This window comes from Quercus lobata, chromosome 3 (assembly GCF_001633185.2).
Source record: "Quercus lobata isolate SW786 chromosome 3, ValleyOak3.0 Primary Assembly, whole genome shotgun sequence".
Taxonomy (NCBI): domain Eukaryota; kingdom Viridiplantae; phylum Streptophyta; class Magnoliopsida; order Fagales; family Fagaceae; genus Quercus; species Quercus lobata.
The window spans coordinates 55,121,647-55,142,958 of record NC_044906.1 but is presented as its reverse complement, the minus strand read 5'-3'; the positions used below and the strand labels follow the sequence as shown (position 1 = coordinate 55,142,958).

At 34.3% G+C, this 21,312-nt stretch overlaps 1 protein-coding gene and 1 long non-coding RNA gene across 2 annotated transcripts; one reads left to right on the top strand and one right to left on the bottom strand.

Moving 5' to 3' along the window:
• Window positions 1-5,185: 5,185 nt before the first annotated feature.
• LOC115982314 (putative ABC transporter C family member 15) lies at window positions 5,186-11,621 on the top strand. Its single transcript, XM_031104873.1, has 11 exons — window positions 5,186-5,294; window positions 5,435-6,339; window positions 6,426-7,855; window positions 7,950-8,036; window positions 8,134-8,736; window positions 8,838-9,002; window positions 9,264-9,558; window positions 9,876-10,396; window positions 10,493-10,556; window positions 10,679-10,918; window positions 11,226-11,621. Exons 2-11 carry the CDS (start codon window positions 5,499-5,501, stop codon window positions 11,348-11,350), a joined length of 4,371 nt encoding a protein of 1,456 aa, XP_030960733.1. The 5' UTR covers window positions 5,186-5,294; window positions 5,435-5,498; the 3' UTR covers window positions 11,351-11,621.
• Window positions 11,622-13,620: 1,999 nt separating this feature from the next.
• Window positions 13,621-14,033, bottom strand: LOC115982313. Its single transcript, XR_004089592.1, has 3 exons — window positions 14,023-14,033; window positions 13,844-13,925; window positions 13,621-13,743 (listed from the first exon to the last, which is right to left on the bottom strand). It is a non-coding gene; the product is annotated as an uncharacterized LOC115982313 (long non-coding RNA).
• Window positions 14,034-21,312: the final 7,279 nt, after the last annotated feature.

Genomic DNA, 21,312 nt, shown 5'->3' with positions numbered 1-21,312 from the left:
TGTCAAATCAAAATCATCATACATGAATGATCAAAGTAGGAAAATGAAATGGAGGTCCAGGGCTTTCCAGAAGATAGTACATGTGTCTAGTAGGCGCACATGTGTCTAGTGGGCGCGAATCGAAATTCAAAAGATTGGGAAGTGGTCCTTTCCAAGTTAAGAGGCTTTGAGGCTACCAAGGAAAAGTTTACATCTAGTCTTCCTTTTTCCCTCCTTTACTCAGAAATGTCGACACCATGTATTCATTGATATCATAATTTTTTGTAACAGTTAGGATCCGTTTGGATTGGACTTATTTTTATTGAAAACAAAAAATACTGTAGCAAAATAAATATATATATATATATATATATTTTTTTTTTTGAAGCCGAAACTAACCAATTTTCCTTAATTTAAAGCATTAGCATCCAAATACAAAGCATCCACCACAGGTGGGGGATCCTCCTCCAACCAAACAATATCATTATCAATTAATCTAGTGAATCTAGCCAAAGCATGAGCTACCCTATTAGCAGTGCGCCTAACACAATTAATCGAAATGGATCAAAAACTTACAGCCAAGCACCAAATATCCTCATAAATTAATCCAAGCCGGTAAAGATTCGGTTGAGCCTGAGAAACCGTCTGCATCACCAACTTACTATCACCTTCCAAAATAATTTCCATGAAGCCTGCATCTATTGCAAACTCGAGAGCTTTACGACAAGCAAACACTTCCACCTCTTCACTATCCCATACCGCACCACCCTTGGCCGCCAAAGCAGCCATTACTTCGCCCTTTTCATTTCTAATCACAGCCCCATAGCCCGAAGCAGCTCCATCATCAAAGCAAGCACCATCAAAATTCAGCTTGAAACAATTACCCACTAGAGGCTGCCATACTTGTTGCGGCACAAACAGAATTGGAGCTGAAACACGTAGCGGGTCTTGTGCCTCTATGAACTCTCTTAAGTACTCCAATGCTCGCTGAGATGACCTTGAAGGATGTTGGAATACACCCTCATGCATGGCTGTATTGCGCTGATTCCATATCTGCCAACAGATGACCCAAAACAGGTCCCATTCCTCCCCTGAAAGTCTCGGCATTAAACTTGTACCTAGCTGCAGAAAATCGGTCTGCACAGTACTTGATTTTTGAAGTCGAGGTAAACTCCCAACCCAAACGTATTGTGCCGCCCCACAGCTCCACAACACATGCAAAACCGATTCCTCTTCAAGTTGACAAAAAATACATCGTGCCTTCTCCACTACCCTTTTAGCAAAATAATTTTTAAATATGTGAATAGTATGTGGGATCCATTTTTAATATTTTTAAATACATGAACTGTGCATGCACTGTTCATAAACAGTAAATTTTGTCTCTGAAAGTCAACATAAGCAGCTTGAAAAAAAAGAAAAAAAAAGAGAAGTAAAACACCAGACGCCAGATGTAGACGCATAATCCAAACCGCACCTTAGTGTACCATGTTTTTGAAGTTAACTGTTTTTATTCTTGCTATTATAATTATTATTATTGAGGCCGTTGTTATTGGTAAATTTATTACATTTTTAACGTAATATGAGTTGACCTGTCATGAATCATGGAGTTAAATATGGTAGAAACTCAGGGTCTGTTTGGTATCATGGTTTGAGTAAAAAATTTTACATTTCGAACACACTAACACACATTTTCATCAATACATATTTTAAAAAAACTACAAAAAACTATAAAAATCCCATCTCAAATTACTCCAACATGAATCATGGATATAACATGAATTGTGGATATTACTTAAACTTAGATCAAGAGTCTTATTACTTAATTGACATCTCTCCATACACAAAATGTTTGAAGGTTTAATGAAAAATAATTCAAGAGGTTAGTAGCATACTGTAACTATATAATATAAAATAAAATAAAATAAAATAAAAATAGGTTCAACTTTATAGCACGCAATTGAGTTATTCTAGCAGCCCATCAAGAGAAAAATATACCATGTATCATGTATATGCTTCTCCTCTCTCACAACTAGTAGGTCTCATTGAGCCACCAATTATGAGAGAGAAAAAATGGGATTTATCTGTTGTAAGAGAGGAGAAACATATACTTGATATACTTGAGGATGCAGGGAATTCCTTCTCCCATTCAAGGAATCTTATATTGCATAATAAAATCACCATCATAGGTGAGAGACAGACTTAGAAAAATCATTTCTCTCTCTCTCTCTCTCTTCTCTTCAATCCGGGTCCATATATGCACTAGGCACTCTCAACTCAATATAATAGTATAAGTTCTATTCAATCAAAACAAAAAAAAAAATACTTCAGTACTATTTCTATAAACAGAAAGTTTAATCCAAAATCTTTCTTAAACAAAGAAAAAGAAAAGATAAATAACAAGTCACCAGAAAGCAGAAACTTTATTGAGTGGGGAAAGTGGGTGCCATGTGTTAATATTTCAGAATAAAGTTGTAGTGCTAAATCAAATTGTAAAGAGTGATGTGGGTTCGGATATCGCACATTGGATAACCTAAGGTCCCTAACTCCATAAATGCACATAAATTAAATAACAATATAACATTAACTTACGTGCATACAAAAGGACCACTTTTTAAATTCAAGGACAGAAAGGACCACCATCCCTTTTGTTTTTGTTTTTATAAAAGGTTAGACACCATTATTTTATTTCAGAAAACTACAAAACCACCCAACTAAAATAGAGATTTTTACAAACATTCCCCTGAATTAATATTCATTTAGTTTTTGAACATTACAATTTCAATTATTAACCCATTAATTAGACATTAATTTACTAACAAAAATGTTTTAATAGTGTTTTTATGAATTTTTTTTGGATAATTAAAATGTTACAATAAGTGGGAAGAGAGTATTTAAACATTTTTTTTTTTCTTTTGAAACTAACCTTGATTATCTTGAATATTGGTAAAAGAGACCTATTAATTTCATTAATTTACAAAACTCTGGTCGGTGATATTTTATATTCAAACTTAATAAAGTTAAAAAAATTTAAAAGTTATTATAACTTTTGAGTGGAGTTGTGGTGTGCCTTTATGTTAGAATCTATTTCCCTCTCCCTTGTGTGTGTGTGTTTGTTTCTCAAAAAAATAAAATAAAATAAAGTTAAACAAATATTATAATTCAAAACTATGACTTTTTTTTCTTATCGGAAACATGAGAAACATTCACTCAAACAAAAAGATATTATGACATAATGATGTCTGTCTCATGTGATCAAATTCCTTAAGATAATACTAAGATAATCAATAATAGAAAAGGTTTTGATTAGAAAGGTTCTACCTTTTGCTTTTCCAATATCCAAACAAACCCGCCAAAGATATGAAATATATATTCCTTAGGTTTTTTTTTTTTTTTTAATAAGAATGATGATCACTCTATAATAATTACTCTTATTATTAAACTAAAAAATTAATTAATTTTTTGTGTATGCTGAACTCAGACCTTTTATATATATATATATATATATAACCTTAGTTTGGTCTATCAATGTTCTAATCACAATTCCTTCCACCTAATTTTATTATAAACTCACACCGATGAGTGAGCAATAAAAGTCATAATATACACAAAAAAGAAAAGAAAACAATTCTTTCCTCAAGAGAAAAGTACTAAAAAAATACAATTGATTCAATAAAGTATGAATGTACATTTTCATACATTTTTCATAATTGTATGAAGTGACTTATTATCAAGCTAATATATCAATTGATTTATGATGATTCAAATCCCATATATATAACCTTAGTTTTGGATATCATTGTTCTAATCACAATTACTTCCTCCCAATTTGGTTACAAACTTGCATAGATGAGTGAGCAATAAAAGCAATAATACCCCCCCAAAAAAAATCTTTCCTCAAGGAAAAAGTACTAAAATAGTTTTAAATAATGAATGAACAAATAATGATAGTGATAAGTATATATATATATATACCAACCACAACTTGACATCTTAATAAACAATAAAAGCGGGTAATTTAACGTAGTGCCCACAACGCACAATAAGAGCTAGAAATATTGTAACAATTTCTTAGATTTTTTCCCATTTTACTATTACACCTCAGATGGCACAAGAAGTGCACACTTTTACTGCCGACTGGCTTTTCCTCTCCACACTCCTACCCTAATTTACCACGTGTCCAGTCCAATCTGGGTAGTCATCTACAACTCAATGGCCGCCACTTGGCAGGAACATTGGCTATGATTTCTTTTGTGACATATGTATTTTTTTTTATTTTTTTTTTTTATGAGAAGCATTGTGACATATGTATTAAGTCACGGGACTAGGAGTGAACTATATCAGTGGCAGAATTGCAATTCCAATTTTTTTTTGGCTATTTTTTCATCGTATGTTTTGCCGCCAATTGGGGTCTACTTGAACAATTTTATTTATTTATTTTTTTTTTTAATTAGTAGAAAAACATGGGTCCACTTGGGCATGAGCACACTTTAGTTTGTCCAAGACATCCCGTTGACACTTGTGGTGGTGTTTACCTTTCCTTAAAAAATTATGTCAGTTAAGAGAGAGAATATATATATATATATATATATATAAAAAGCAAGAAAGAAATAAATAAGGGTGCATAAATTTCAAAACCTTATTTTAGAATAGATCAATGTTAGAATACAGTAGAGTTCACTTTTTATTTAGGCAATATGTTGAAATTGGTTGAGAAAGAAACATGGTCCATAACTCCAATCAATGCCAATATTGTTTTCCATTTATAACTAAACCAAGTTGTAAAAGAAAGTATTTGAAATAGATTTTGTACATATATTTTCTCTATTAGTCTATAGTGTCATAGTAAGTTCTTTTATATATATATATATATATATATATATATTCTTTTTTAATTTTCCTTTAAAAACTGAAAAAATAAAAGATTTATAAAAAGAGTTGTATGACATTATAATGAAGACATACATGAACACATTCTTACTTTCTTAATGCTCAAAAAATGACAGCTTGATATTTGGAAAATAGATATGGTCAATCCAATCAAAGAGATGCAATGACTGTTAAGATTCTGGTCTCCGTTCAATTTTCCTTCATAAATATTATTCCATTCAGAATTGAAAGTGACAGAGATTGGCTCCAAGGTGGTGTGGTGGTTGTGGTGATGGGGACAGTCTATGTTTGTTTATTTATATATAAGAATCTCTCAGACCTGTACTGTGTACAAACTACAAATACTTCAACAGTCTTTTGTCCCTACCCTTAAAAGAATCACGTCGGTCCTTCACAGGTTTCTTCTCTTTAACACGTCCTTACTGGCGGTACTAGTTCTTTAAATCCATATCCTCTGAATTTTTGCTATTGTTTTACTTATGAATATTTCAATTTCAATTCGGTTGCTTTTCTTGCCATTGTTTTGTATTATCAAGGCATTGATATGCAGGTATTGTTTTCTCTGCAGACTCACTTTGCTCTAGTTCTTAGCCATGTTACTCATCTCACTTGAACTGGGACACTTGTAGAATATGGAGCCTGTCATGATTGGTATCTCCTTAGAGTTTCTCAACTTAACATTTGTCATAGCATTTCTGACATGGGTTTTGCATAATGTTTGGAGACAAAGGAGAGATGGTGATATAAATGAGAAACATGGGCCAGATAGAGGGTCTAGAGTTTTTACAATGATCACTGTCATATCTAATGTCATCATCTCAAGTTTGTACCTTGGTTTTGGTTTGTATGAATATTGGAATCATAGGATTATCACTATTAAATCTGTCTTTTTGTTCATGACTTGGGTTTTAGCTACTTTGGTAGCAGTCCTATCAAAAAATAGAATTCTTAGTGGAGACAAAAGGTGGCCATTAATCCTTATCCTCTGGTGGGTCTTTTCCTTCGTCATTGATTCAGTTTCTCTCTCCATTTACACTATCAGACATTTGAAATCCATAGATTTCCCAAGTTCTTTGCCAGAACCTAACATAGTTGATTTTGTTTCCTTTCCTTTGGCAATACTTCTTTGTTTCAATGCTTTCCCTACTAGTTGTACTAGGAAACACAGTGACGTAGTAGAGCCTTTACTGCAAAAGGAAAATGAAACTTTCCATGGTGAAGATGGTGCATTCACAAATGCTGGAATTTGGAGCCAACTTACTTTCCAATGGTTAAACCCGATTTTTAAAAGAGGTCGAGTTCAAAAGCTTGAATTACCTCATATTCCTTCGATTCCACAATCAGAAACAGCAGATATTGCTTCCTTGTTGCTGGAAGAATCGCTCAGAAAACAGAAATTTGAAGCATTGGTATTGCCAAAGTCCATAGCCTATGCCATATGGAAATCCTTGGTCATGAATGCAACTTTTGCAGGTACCACCCTGTCCTTATAGTATTATAATTATTTTATTTTCTCTTCCACATAATTTATATGCTTTTGTTCCTTTTCTTCCCTATAGGAATTAACACAATTGCATCCTATACGGGTCCCCTCTTAATCACAAACTTTGTGAATTTCCTGTTAGTAAAGGAAGATAATTCAAGCACCCACTATGGTCTGATTCTTGCATTCATTTTCTTCTTTGCAAAGACAGTTGAGTCACTAACTCAACGACAATGGTATTTTGGTGCTCAGCGAATTGGTATACAACTAAGGGCAGCTCTAATAGTATTAATTTACAAGAAATCTCTATTCACTAAGTATGTCGTTGTAAGCAACGGCAAAATTATAAATTTAATCAATGTGGATGCTGAAAGAATTGGAGACTTCTGCTGGTACATTCATGGAGTTTGGCTGCTTCCAGTCCAGGTCATTCTGGCCTTGATCATCCTCTACAGGAATCTAGGAGCTGCCCCCTCCATTGCTGCTCTTTTTGCCACAGTTTTGGTGATGGTATGCAACACGCCTTTGGCCAACATGCAAGAAAGGCTTCACTCCAAGATCATGGAAGCTAAGGATTCAAGAATCAAAGTGACTTCAGAGACTTTGAAGAGCATGAGAGTTTTGAAACTACATTCATGGGAACCCTCATTCTTAAAGAAGCTCCTTCATCTCAGGGAAACTGAGAGAAGCTGGCTGAAAAAATACCTATATTCTTGCTCAGCAGTGGCCTTTCTGTTTTGGGCTTCACCAACTTTTGTTTCAGTTGTCACTTTTGGTGTCTGCATTGTATTGAAGACGCCATTAACAACAGGTACAGTCCTCTCAGCCTTGGCCACTTTTCGAATTTTACAAGAACCTATCTACAACCTACCTGAGCTCATTTCAATGATTGCTCAAACAAAGGTCTCAATTGATCGTATCCAAGATTTCATTGGAGAAGAAGATCAAAAGAAGCTAATACATGATCATACTTCAAATTCTTTGAATATCGCAATTGAAATTGATATAGGGGAATATGCTTGGGAAACAAGTGAAGAAAAATTAAGGAGACCTACAATAAAGTTTTTGGAGAAGATGAAGATAATGAAAGGTTACAAGGTTGCAGTTTGTGGTCCGGTTGGGTCAGGAAAATCAAGTCTTATCTCTAGTATACTCGGTGAAATTCCTAGGATTTCTGGGGGAGGAATAACAGTTTATGGAAGGAAGGCCTATGTGCCCCAAACTGCTTGGATTCAAACAGGTACGATTAGAGAGAATGTTCTGTTTGGCAAGGAAATGAACAAGGCATATTATGAGGATGTACTAGAAGCCTGTGCTTTGAATCAGGATATCAAGATTTGGCAAGACAGAGATTTGAGTGTAGTTGGAGAGAGGGGGATGAACTTGAGTGGAGGACAAAAGCAAAGAGTCCAACTGGCAAGAGCTGTCTACAGTGATGCCGATGTTTATTTCTTGGACGATCCTTTCAGTGCTGTTGATGCACATACTGGAACCTATTTGTTCAAGGCAAGTTACATTTTTTTCATTGTTTCTTAACTTCTTGTTTGTTATGCATGCACTATTCGTGGATTTCAATTAAATACAGGATGCTTTTTTGCAGAAGTGTCTCATGCAACTATTGTCCCAAAAGACTGTCATCTATGCTACTCATCAAGTGGAATTTTTAGATGATGCCGACCTTGTTTTGGTAAGTTATTGAAATCCTTGTCCAGCCCCTCTATAAAATTAAGATCATTGTCCTCTCAAGCTTCTTATCACTTGTTTTTAAATGCATACTTTGATAGGTGATGAAATCTGGAAAGATAGTTCAGTCTGGAAAGTATGAAGATCTGATAGTAGATCCAAATGGTGAACTTGTTAGACAAATGGCTGCTCATAGAAAATCACTAGACCAAGTTAACCCACTCCAAGATGATAATACCTTAACTAGTAGACCCTGTAAGATAAATCAGATAGAAGTTACAGAAGAAAATTTTGAAGCTCCCATCAATTTTGGAAAACTTACAGCAAGAACTCAAGAAGAAGAGACAGAAACTGGTCGAGTGAAATGGAGTGTTTACTCGACCTTTGTTACTTCTGCTTATAAAGGAACTCTAGTTCCTGTTATTCTTCTCTGTCAAGTTCTCTTTCAAGGACTACAAATGGGCAGCAATTATTGGATTGCATGGGCAACAGAGGTGGAAGGCAAAGTCAGTAGAAAGCATATGATAGTGATATTCGTTTTGATGTCTGGTGGGAGCTCAATCTTCATATTCGGAAGGGCAGTTTTGCTAGCTACTATTGCTGTTGAGACTGCTCAGCGTCTCTTCTGTGGAATGATCACATCAGTTTTCCGAGCACCCATTTTCTTTTTTGATTCTACACCTTCAAGTCGAATCCTTAGTAGGGTATGTTTTTGTTTATTTCGAAGTTCAAAAGATTTTGTTTTGTTTGAAGTTGTATGAAAACTCCAGAATAACTTTCCCCTTTTTTCCTTTCACCATTGCAGTCTTCTACAGATCAAAGCACCGTAGACACAGACATTCCCTACAGATTAGCTGGATTGGCATTTGCGCTTATTCAGCTATTAAGTATCATCATCCTAATGTCCCAGGTCGCGTGGCAAGTCTTCCTTCTCTTCCTTGCAGTTCTTGCCATCTCTATGTGGTATCAGGCAAGAACAAATCCTGTTTTAAAATTTTATTTTGCATTTTGACAGCTTCACTAAGATATAAGCTATATATGTTTCGAAATAAAACATGCCAAAGCATCACACTTCATGTAATTCTTAATGAAAAAGACTATACATGTTTTATCTAACAATACTCTTAGAGACATTCACTGCACGCATCATTTTCTTTTAATCTTTGAAAAAATTCATGTTTCTTACAATGGTGCATCACTAAACTGTGGTGTTCATTTCACCTTTCTGTAGGATTATTACATTACCACTGCTAGAGAACTAGCCCGAATGGTTGGAATTCGAAAGGCGCCAATCTTGCATCACTTTTCAGAATCAGTTTCTGGGGCAGCAACAATTCATTGCTTCAATCAGGAAGAGCGCTTTGTGACAAGAATTCTCAGCCTGATTGATGATTATTCTCGCGTAGCCTTTCACAATTCTGCCACAATGGAATGGTTGTGTGTTCGGATCAACTTTCTCTTTAATCTTGTCTTCTTCCTTGTTCTGATAATCTTGGTGAGCCTGCCTAGGTCAGCTGTTGACCCCAGTAAGTTTTCCTGCCTCTCTTCTTATTAATAAACAAACAGAAAAAGTGTAGCAATTGGCAACTACATACAACTCAAACAAAGAAAGACAATCTTACATTTATTTCTACTCGAGATTAAGACCCTTCAATGATAATGTGAGGAAATGTACACATTAAGTGTGCTTCTACCAACTATTGATACCTGATAACATCCATTCTAAAGTGCTCAACAGATCTTCTTCTTCTCTTTTTTTCAATAATCAAGTTATCCTTTAATTCGTTTGACTAAATCCATTAAATGTCAATGTTATACTAATGCACTGGTTGAACTAAATCAGGCTTAGCAGGACTGGCAGCTACCTATGGCTTGAACCTAAATGTTCTTCAAGCATGGGTAATATGGAATCTGTGCAATGTTGAGAACAAAATGATATCAGTTGAGAGAATTCTCCAATTTACAAATATACCAAGTGAAGCACCCCTAGTGATTGAAGATCACAGGCCAAAGCCTGAATGGCCAACAGATGGAAAGATAGAGCTTGAAAGCCTTCATGTCCAGTATAATCCTGCACTTCCAATGGTTCTAAAAGGGATCACTTGCACCTTCCCGGGAGAGAAGAAAATTGGAGTTGTGGGGAGGACAGGAAGTGGAAAGTCAACTTTAATTCAAGCACTCTTTAGGGTGGTGGAGCCTTCTGGAGGACGGATTCTGATTGATGGAATTGACATTTGTAAAGTAGGTTTACAGGATTTAAGGTCTAGGTTGGGTATAATACCACAAGACCCAACATTGTTTCAAGGAACCGTGAGAAGTAATATAGATCCTTTGCAACAGCATTCGGATCAAGAAATTTGGGAGGTTGGAACTCAAAAACACTTTTTTGAAAGAATTACTGAAGCTTCTCATCTTTTTTTTTGGGGGGGTTTCCTTCACTAACTTAGCTTGATATGTCAGGTTATCAACAAGTGTCATCTTGCAGAGATAGTGAAACAGGACCAAAGGCTTCTTGATGCACCAGGTATAGAACTTAGTAAATAAGTTTTAGTAAAGTAACTTATTGTTTCCTTTTCCCACTCCTTCACAAAGCCATTTATCTTTTATTGCTTGAATTTTAATTTTGGAATGTGGGTAATGATGCAGTGGCAGAAGATGGAGAAAATTGGAGTGTTGGACAGAGGCAGCTTGTTTGCCTGGCCAGGGTTCTCCTTAAGAAGAGAAGAATTCTAGTGTTGGATGAGGCTACTGCTTCTATAGATACTGCAACAGATAATTTAATTCAAGAAACAATAAGAGAAGAGACAAAGGGATGCACGGTCATTACTGTAGCTCATCGTATACCCACTGTTATTGACAATGAATTGGTTCTGGTTCTTAATGAAGGTAAATCTAGGAAATCCGGTATACTTTAAGTTCATTCCATCTTAAAAATTGATAGAACTCAATTGCTGGTCTCTAAAGACGTAATATTTAGTTTTTCACTTTATTGATAGCAAGCATACAAGTAGATGACACACAAATGCTTACAAGAACAGAAACTAGTACCACTATCTATTTAATTTCACTAACTATAAAAGATTCAGACGAATTAAAATCCAAAAAACATAAATTAGCACTATAGAATTACTTAATATTAGATTCAACTGTGTACGATTTGAGCTTATTAGTGCTGATATTTTGCTTAATACAGGCAATGTTGTAGAGTATGACTCCCCAGCTCAGTTACTCAAGGATAAGTCCTCTACATTCTCAAAGTTGGTGGCTGAATTCTTGAGGAGATCATCCAAGAGTAACTGCCATGGGGATATTTCTTGAACGAAGGCCAAGATTATGATGCAAACCAATAATAGCAGCACCCTTGAAAGTCAGACAGTGAATCGACAGAATCGTTCATGCTCCAAGCGCTTGGGAACCATCTTACATACCAAAACACCCTGAACAGCCAAAATGAGAGTTCCAGCAAACAGCTCTGACGATTGACACGTTCAAGATTCATGAAAGCAAAACCATTATTCTGAATAAATTTTAGATCATCGATGACCAGTGGCGATTCTAGGAATTTTTCCCAGGGTGTTCCTAAAATTATTTTTTTAGTTAAAAGATCTAAAGCCATCATCAAGAAGATGAAGATGAATCTTGTACAGGAGATGAATCTTGGGTACGTGGTTTTTTTATCAAATATTTGTCAATTATTCTAGCAAAAGAATAAACAATAAACTATAAGTTCATTTGAAATATTAATGAAATTATTAATTATTGTTATTTAGTTGTTTTATTGATTTATTTGTCTTTTATAAACTATAATTTGTTGGATTCAGATCTTTTAGAGTTTCTAGAGTATTCTACCAAGTAAATTTCTTTAAATCCTCACCCCTCATTTAAAATTAATGGTTTAAGATGCTGCCACATCATCAATCCACTAACTTACTCTTTTAAAAACAAAAAACAAAAAAAAAAAAAAAGGGATAAGCTTAGGAAGCAGCCGTCATCCTTAACGTTAGCAAACGGATGTAAAATTTTTTGTTTTTGGATGGAACAAATCTCAAACGTGAGAAATTCATCAACCCACAAATTACTCCTGCCGATTTTTCCCATCTGAATCCAAAAGACACTCCTGGGCAAGAAGAAAACTGGACTTTCAATTACAACTCTCCAACATCCTTGAAATTTCAATACTTTCAATCACAAATGATGGATCCACCTAGCTCAATCCCTTCAAACCGTCCATGGATGACCATTGAAAGCCCAATGGAGGCCAGGTATATTAGCTATCTTACTCTCTCTCTAGCCTTTGTTCTTTGTCTATTGTCTACTGACTATTAGTGTTTTTTTTTTTTTTTTTTTTTCCCGTTTCTGACTATGGTTGATATTAGATTTTTGTTGTTTTGCAATTTCACTACTGAAAACTGTTTGATGATTGCTGAAGAAAGGCTGTGTTTTTTGGGCTATATCCTCTGCCTGCAAGGTGTTTGATAAATGTTCAAGATAAGAAATAGAGCTGTACTGTGTTTTTTATTTTTTGGGCTCCATGGTGTGAGCCATGCCGTGTGATCCATACAGTAATTGGTGAACTGTCAAAGCAATATGTTAGCCGTGCTGAAAATTGCACTCAATAATAATGTTGTGAAAGCTTTAGAGGAAACTATTCTGCAATATTTGTCTATGTGGTGACTTGAAAATTGCATTTCAACCTTAGACCCGAGTTCAGTCTTCTCAGTCTATACAAAAACATGCTTTTCGTGACTTTTAATTAAATCTAGAACTTTTGAATTAGCTGGTTCTTCACGTGGATTCAATGAATTTGTATGATGAACTTGGGGAAATTTGTATGATGAAATTTTTGGGGAAATTTGTATGATGAAATTTTTTGATAAGTGCTTATTACCCTTTATTTTCACTCAAATGATAATTTTGAGTCTTCTTTGACACTTTGGCACTTATTTTAATGTATCATATTGATCTTTACGGTCCCACTTTGACACTTTTTTTTTTTTTCCAGCTTCTAATTTCAGGTTCACTTGAAAGCTTGGATGTTGATGATCTATGATTGCACACTAAATTATGCAAGTGGCTATCATTGAGTAGCATCCATAATGGCTTTTAGGATTTAGTTCTTTGGAAAAAAGGCACTAGTAGAGATCACAATATTTAAGAAGAATATGTATCAATAATGGCTAAAATGCTTCATGTATTACCAACGTTTCAATAGTTATAGATATGTAATGAATAGTTATTGGCAATAATATCAGTTTTATCACTCTTATCTTACTTTGTTATTTCATAGATGCTTGTAAACTATACATGTAATATAATATAATTTATTGCTAAACATTCAAATTGCCAATAATATTGATTTAAAATCTAGAAGTTTCAACTTTGCACAAGGTACAATTGTTTTAAAGAAGGGAAAATGCTACATATCAAAGGCCTATCCCTTATTCTGTAACAGGGACAATCTTAACAAAAGAAAAATGTAACATTGGCAGCAGTAACAATGGTCTATCCCCTCCTCTCTTTTACAACAGAGACAATCTTAACAAAAGAAAAATGTAACATTGGCAGCATTGACAATGGCCTATCCCTCTTCTCTTTTACAACAAGGACAATCTTAACAAAAGAAAAATGTAACATTGGCGGCATTAACAAAGGCCTATCTCCTCTTCTCTTTTTACAACATCCATAGCATTGGCAACATCAAAATCACATACCTGTACATATTTCAAAAACCCAAGGTTATCTTTTGATAACTTAGTAAAGGCAAAAAAGAAAAAAGAAAAAAAAAAATTCCATCATTTGTTAATCATTTACCAAGAAAATTCATGTGAGCATCATAATTATTTGTTATGTCACCCAAAGGAACTTGTGCTTGATCAAACCCAACATCCATTCCCTACAAGAAATTATAATGATTTGTTGTCATCTATGTCATTGCATAAAAGAACATGCTACTTATTAATAGCTTAAAAAAGTTGAATGAACAAGTTCACCGTTAATGATTTAATGAAACTGTTTTGGCATCTATTTCCTTGGAGACCTTCATATGTCATCCATGCCATTGAATTAGGTGCCTGATCTGTTTCCTATATCACAAATCACAAAAAGTTCTCGTTAAAACTTTTAGATTTTTAGTAGTAAAAATTCTTTAAAATTACTTACCTACAAACTCACAAGATTGCTCACCTTATGTGAATAGCATTGCACAGGTGAGATAGAGTTATTGTAATTTATGAGAGAAGAGCTATTGTATTCCTGTATGGTAAGATATAAGGAGTTAGTTTAACCAAGAATAAAAAAATAAACTGTTTGTACACAGTGCATGTAAATTTGTCAATATTTTTTGCATCAAGAGCATACCTTGGATAATTGTTATCTAATAGTATCTTTTGTTGAAGTTTTTTTCTTTCTACTTGATTGTTGTTCAACCCAACTTTTACATCTTTTTCGACCCTTACGACCTTCTTTCTTTTTGAGGCCTTTAACCTTTTCAACTAAATTCTTTATAGGTTCTCCATGATCCACAATTTCACTACCACCCAATGACATTTGATCTTTAGAATTATCAAGACTCACACTTGAAAATTTCATGGCAATATCTTCAACCTGCTTTTCTAATTCCTTTGTAACACTCTCTACCAAAGCATATGCTTCTTCAATTATAGCAGCTCGTGAGGCTAATCTAACTAACCTAAGACATAATCTTCTATACCGTTGTGTAACTTTTAAGTTAACATCCCCATGGACATCCTTCCCAATACTATCTATGACATACCCATTTTTTGCTTCTCTTGTCCATCTCTTCAAAATGTAAGCATCAAGAATTATCTTTATATCAAGTATGTCGAAAACCTTCAAAGCATGACAACATAAAATCCCAAATGTTTCAAACTTCCTACAACTGCATGAGATTGTCCTACTAATAGGACTACACAATACTTTATATTCTCCAACTTTCTCAACAAGCACAACAGTATATTCATGCACTGGTTGGCTACAATTCCAATCCTTTATTATTGCAGCTGATGCATAGTCATACTCATTTTGGAACAATTTAAATATTGTAGGGGTATACACCTGTGATGCTTGCTTCAACAAAGGTGAATTCTTCAAGCACAAAGGAGGCAATTTTTCCCGAGCATTATACTCAGCCTCTAATTCTTTATCTCACTTCTACCCTACTACCATCTCAAAATGCTCAAAAAAATCATCCATATTCAAATCTGATTTCAAGTAATCTTTCAAATCCCCATTCAAACTTTCACTAAGCTGAGTACTTCACATTCCCAAAGTAATTGCCCTCTTCATGTAACAGTTAGCCCATTTTTCCTTCAATTTGTATATACCATTTAACCAACTAAGATCCTTAATTGTATAGGTCTGAATCATTTTATTCCAAGCTTCTTCAAATTCACTCTCATTCTCATACTTATACATGCAATCTTTAAAGTCTCGAAGGAACAATGAGCCATCCTTCATCAAATTTCCCAATTACTTGATTCCATTTTGCATTATGTGCCAAGTACATAATCCATGCCACGTCTCTGGCATCACCTCAGCTAAATGCCTTTGCAATAGCAAAATCTTGATCAGTAAAGATAGATTTAGGCTTTCTACCACCATGTGCATTTAAAAAACTCTCAAAAAGCCATTTGAATGATTCAGCTGTCTCATCGTATAAAAGTGCAGCCCCAAAAATCACTATCTCTCTATGGTGATTGAAACCAATGAACACAGCTAAAGGTCTAAATTCTTTGTTTGTGCCAAATGTAGTGTCAAAACTAAAAACATCACCAAAATGGGCATAATCAATTATCACTTTAGCATCAGCCCAAAATATATTAGTTATTTGCTCCTTGATATCCAACTGTACAGCATAATGGAACGATGGTTTATGAACCAATTGTTGTTGAAAATACCTTAATAAACTACCGGCTTCACCATATATCAAGCTTCATTGTCGTCTAGTTTGAAGATAGTTTTTTTGATCAATTCCAGTGTAGCCAAGATTAGCCCTTCCACCAGCCTCTCTACTCATTAACTCATGTATGTCCTTAGGCTTAATTCCAGAAGCATAAGCTACATCAATAGCAAAAGCTTGGACATCAGAAATCTTTCGTTCTGGTCGCATCATGAAAGTAGTTGCTACAAGATGAAGAACATGGTTGTGCTCCGATACAAAATCATATACCTTGTACTTTCCAGTCTCACGAACTAATGAAACACCCAATCGTACTAGACAATTAGTCCTTGTTTCCTGTCGAGGTTGACTGGTCAGATGATCTCGTTTATCAGGCTTACGAGTACCCTCTTTAGAACACAAAAATCTTCTCGATGTTATTTCTCCATCTATCTTACTTTTATTTGTATAATGCTTTCGAACACTAAACCCCATTTGTTTTCCATAATTTTTCCAAAACATCGCTGCCTCTAACATATCAAACTCCATACCAACCTTTGGGGTGCAATCATTCATGGTATCCTTGTTTTGACAAGAATTGTCCATCATCCTATAAAAATACAACCAAAAAAAATAAAAAATAAAACTCAATTCCAATTAACTGAAATTGAAATTTTGAAATATTACTAATATACCAAGGTCCCATTAATAATATACTCAAACTAAATAGACAAGTTTGAAACAATCATCGCAATAGCAAAACCCAATAACATGAAAAGAAAAGCACCAAGTAGATTTCCAAATCCAACAACTTGCAAATCATTAGAAAAATTAGCAAAAACACAAAGCAAATTGATTACACCTGTACATATATATCGTTTTATGCAGTGAACCCTATCATATTTTTTCAATCCAGTACAATTATCTTCAACCTAATAATATTATATATATTATATTAATATTGACTACAATTGAGTGATTCAAAGTAGATGCAAGCTAATTGATATTCAATTGATTCCAAGTAGTTAGAGGCATAATGGATTAACTTATTAATATTCAATTGAATCATCAATTAACTTAGGTTTTTATACTGTATAATTCTTACACAGTATTCTTTTCAAGGGGCAGAAGAATCAAAATATCATTTTAGTGAAAATAAATGGTAATAAGAACTTATAAAAAAAAAAAAAGGGTAATAAGACTTAGTAACTAGGCATTGGCCTTTTAATCATAAACATAGTGGGGCAAACACAAAGTAAAGACTAAGAATTTTAATTATAAACACCTTGCAGGCAAAGGATATAGCCCAATTCCCCAAGTTCATCATACAAATTCATTGAATCCACGTGAAGAACCAGCTAATTCAAAAGTTCTAGATTTAATTAAAAGTCACGAAAAGCATGTTTTTGTATAGATTGAGAAGACTAAACCCGGGTCTAAGGTTGAAATGCAATTTTCAAGTCACCACATTGACAAATATTGCAGAATAGTTCCCTTTAAAGCTTTCACAACATTATTATTGAGTGCAATTTTCAGCATGGCTAACATATTGCTTTGACAATTCACCAATTACTGTATGGATCACACGGCATGGCTCACACCATGGGGCCCAAAAAATAAAAAACACAGTACAGCTCTATTTCTTATCTTGAACATTTATCAAACACCCAGCCGGAAGAGGATATAGCCGAAAAAAAAACAGCCTTTCTTGAGCAATCATTAAACAGTTTTCAGTAGTGAAATTGCAAAACAACAAAAATCTAATATCAACCATAGTTAGAAACGAAAAAAAAAAAAAAAAAAATGAAAAGAAAGATAGCTAATATCAGTAGACAATGGACAAAGAAAAGAAGAAACGAAAGATAGCTAAAAAAAAAAAAAAAAAAAAAAAAAAAAAAAAAAAAAAACTAATAGTCAGTAGACAATAGACAGAGAACAAAGGCTAGAGAGCGAGTAAGATAGCTAATATACCTGGCCTCCATTGGGCTTTCAATGGTCATCCATGGACGGTTTGAAGGGATTGAGCTGGGTGGATCCATCATTTGTGATTAAAAGTATTGAAATTTCAAGGATGTTGGAGAGTTGTAATAGAAAGTCCAGTTTTCTTCTTGCCCAGGAGTGTCTTTTGGATTTAGATGGGAAAAATTGGCGGGAGTAATTTGTGGGTTGAGGAATTTCTCATGTTTGAGATTTGTTCCGTCCAAAAAAAAAAAGTTTACATCTATTTGCTAACGTTAAGGATGACGGTTGCTTCCTAAGCTTATCCCTTTTTTTTTTTCTTTTTTTCTTTTTGTGTTTTTGTGTTTTTAAAAGAGTAAGTTAGTGGATTGATGATGTGGCAGCATCTTAAACCATTAATTTTAAATGAGGGGTGACGATTTAAAGAAATTTACCTGGTAGAGTACCCTAGGAACTCTAGAAGATCTGAATCTAGAAATTCATCAATCCACAAATTACTCCCGCCAATTTTTCCCATCTGAATCCAAAAGACACTCCTGGGCAAGAAGAAAACCGGACTTTCTATTACAACTCTCCAACATCCTTGAAATTTCAATACTTTCAATCACAAATGATGGATACACCCAGCTCAATCCCTTCAAACCGTCCATGGATGACCATTGAAAGCCCAATGGAGGCCAGGTATATTAGCTATCTTACTCTCTTCTCTAGCCTTTGTTCTCTGTACTAATAAACAATAATTTAATTAACCAATAATTAATTAAGGGAAGCAACTAATAAACAATAATTAATAATTTAATTAACCAATATATTATAAAAGATAAACAAATTAAATTATGTTAGGCTAAATAACAATTAATAATTTTATAATTTATGAAACAACAATATAACAAATTAGGATTCAGATCTTCTAGAGTCATTCATTTCATTTCAGTCTAATTTCATATTTCACTTTCATTTTCATTTTTAAGATAAAGAGAGAGAGATTGAGAGAGTCAGAGAGAAAAAGAGAGAGAAGTTATGAAATACCTTGAGGTTGAGGTCGAGGGAGCACTAGAGCAAGCCGAGCGATGAGCAACGAAGCAAGTCGAGTGACGAGCGATGAAGCGAGCGACGTGACCAATCGACAATCTCCGATACCCGAATCTCGATGTGATGTGCACTAGACTGGAGCTCGAGTTGTGTTGGCTGATCGATCTTCGATGTGGCGATGCCTGATCTGTCTGTTGGCTTGTGTTGCAGCGTTGGCCACATTGCTCTGTTGAAGTTTTTGTCTTTAGGTTTGCTTTAGTAATATTTGATTCAGTGATTTGAGGTTTCTGATTTAGTGATTTGCAGCGTGTATTGGGTTTTTTTTTTTTTTTTTAGAATCTGTGGGTTTGCTTTACCTGTTTACCATCTGTTGGGTTGTTTTTTTGTTTAGATTGGGTTTGCTTTACGCTTAGGATTGATGTTGGGCTTTTTTGTGGGCTTGCTCTGTTACAATTTTTATTTTATTTTATTTTTCATATTTTAGTTCAAAATTTTTTTGGGCTTTTTTTTTTTTAATTTTTTGCTTGAAAGTAGAACAAATATTTTTTATTTATTTATTTTTAATTTGAGAGTGTTCCTAATTTTGCTTAAGGGCGTTCCTCAATTTTTTTTAAGGGTAAACAAATAAAAAAAAATTTTAATTATTATATATAAATTTTTTTTTCCAAGTCAGGAGTCCAACATGGTGTCGCCACTGTTGATGACACCATTGATATAGTTTCTAACAGCATTGTTGCCAGAGAATGATACTGTGTATGCTTTGGCAACACCATCAAGTAATGAAATATTTTAACCAAAGAGTTACAGTTAATGCTGCAAATTTGATAAAACCTATAACTGCAATGAACTTTTTCTCTCATGAAATTTGGTATACTACTATTTGGATTGGAGAAGCTGATCTTTTCTTGTTTACAAGAAATTAATTGGTATGGTTAAAATCTATGGACTACCAAATACTGCCTCTGTAATGTCGTATAGCAATGTGAGCTAAAGCAAGAAAATTGTTGGTAAATTACCTCTGTTTCAGTTGAGAGATAGGGAAGAGGATATTACAACACTTCCACTACAAATGTATGAATGTGTCAACGTTGTGATCAAAGAGATCCATTCCCAAAGAAAAAATTCTCAAAATCCATGCTCAAAAGCTTTAGGTAATTAATGATCCAAGCCTTTTGTGAAAGCCTCAAAAAAGATAAAATCATTGTAGCCAAAGCTATCAACAGAAATTCTTTTATTCGACTTTCTAAGTTCTAACATGAAAGAAAGTCAAGGGATCAGAATTCGAGATCCTTACATATTGGTGAAAAATAGGGCTGAAGTTATGAACACAAAGCATGAACCCTATAATTGCACTGTACTCAGTGCAGCAAAAACAATTCTGGTAGTAGAAGAGTAAGGTACTATGCTTTGAACAATTCTGGTAGTAGAAGAGCAAGGAGATGAACAACGACTTTTATGAGGATGTACTGGAAGCCTGTGCTTTGAACTAAGATATCAAGATTTAGCTAGGCAGAGATTTGAGTGTCATTCGAGAGGGGGCTTAGAACAAAGGCCTATAGTAATGTCAGTGCATATTTCCAGGACAAGCCTTTCACTGCTATTGATGCGTATACTCAAATCATTTGTCAAGAAGTGTTCTTCCTGATTGAAACAATGACTGCGCTAGTGATATGAGTCTTACGAACTCCATCCATTTGAGCTAGTTCTCTGGCAGCGGTAATGCCATAAGCCTGCAGAAAAGTTGAAATAAGCACAAACTACATATAAAAGAAAATGATGCATGAAGCATACAAGCTTATGAATTATCATTATGGTGAGATAATACATATAAAATATTATTCATTGAGTATCATACGTAGTGTGATGCTAAATATATAGGTATAATCATTGAGAAGCAGTTAAAAAGCATATAAATATTTAAATTTGTCCTTGCCTGATACCACATGGAGATTGCAAGAATGGCAATGAAGAGAAGAGGACATGCCACGCAAAGGATCTATATTACTAGCGAGAGACTTGATTTTGCTGTGAAAGATGATCAGGGCCAGGAAGCAACAAAACTCCATGGATTTATCAGCACAAGTCTCCAATACTTTCAGAATCCATACTGGTGAAACTAATGATTTCACTGTTGTTTAAACAAGAACATCTATATATATCTATCTATATATATATAAAAGCAGAAGCTGAGAGAAAATGAGTTCCTAGAATTAAGGAAATCGTGACAAATAGGAAAAGTTCCTACCTAAAATTCAGACATGTGTAACTTTAAAAAGCGATACATTATATTCTTTCATAACGCTATAATACTGTTTAAAAGCGATAAATTATAATTTTTCACTACTGTTTGAAGCCCTCTTGGTATAAAATAAAACTAACCGGTTAAGACAAA

What these genes read in the sequence shown, in the direction of transcription:
- LOC115982314 (XM_031104873.1), top strand. Translation starts at nt 5,499, where the DNA reads ATGGAGCCTGTCATGATTGGTATCTCCTTAGAGTTTCTCAACTTAACA. An exon ending in CTGGAACCTATTTGTTCAAG is followed by an intron (nt 7,856 to 7,949) that starts GCAAGTTACATT and finishes GCTTTTTTGCAG; the next exon opens with AAGTGTCTCATGCAACTATT. An exon ending in ATGATGCCGACCTTGTTTTG is followed by an intron (nt 8,037 to 8,133) that starts GTAAGTTATTGA and finishes ATACTTTGATAG; the next exon opens with GTGATGAAATCTGGAAAGAT.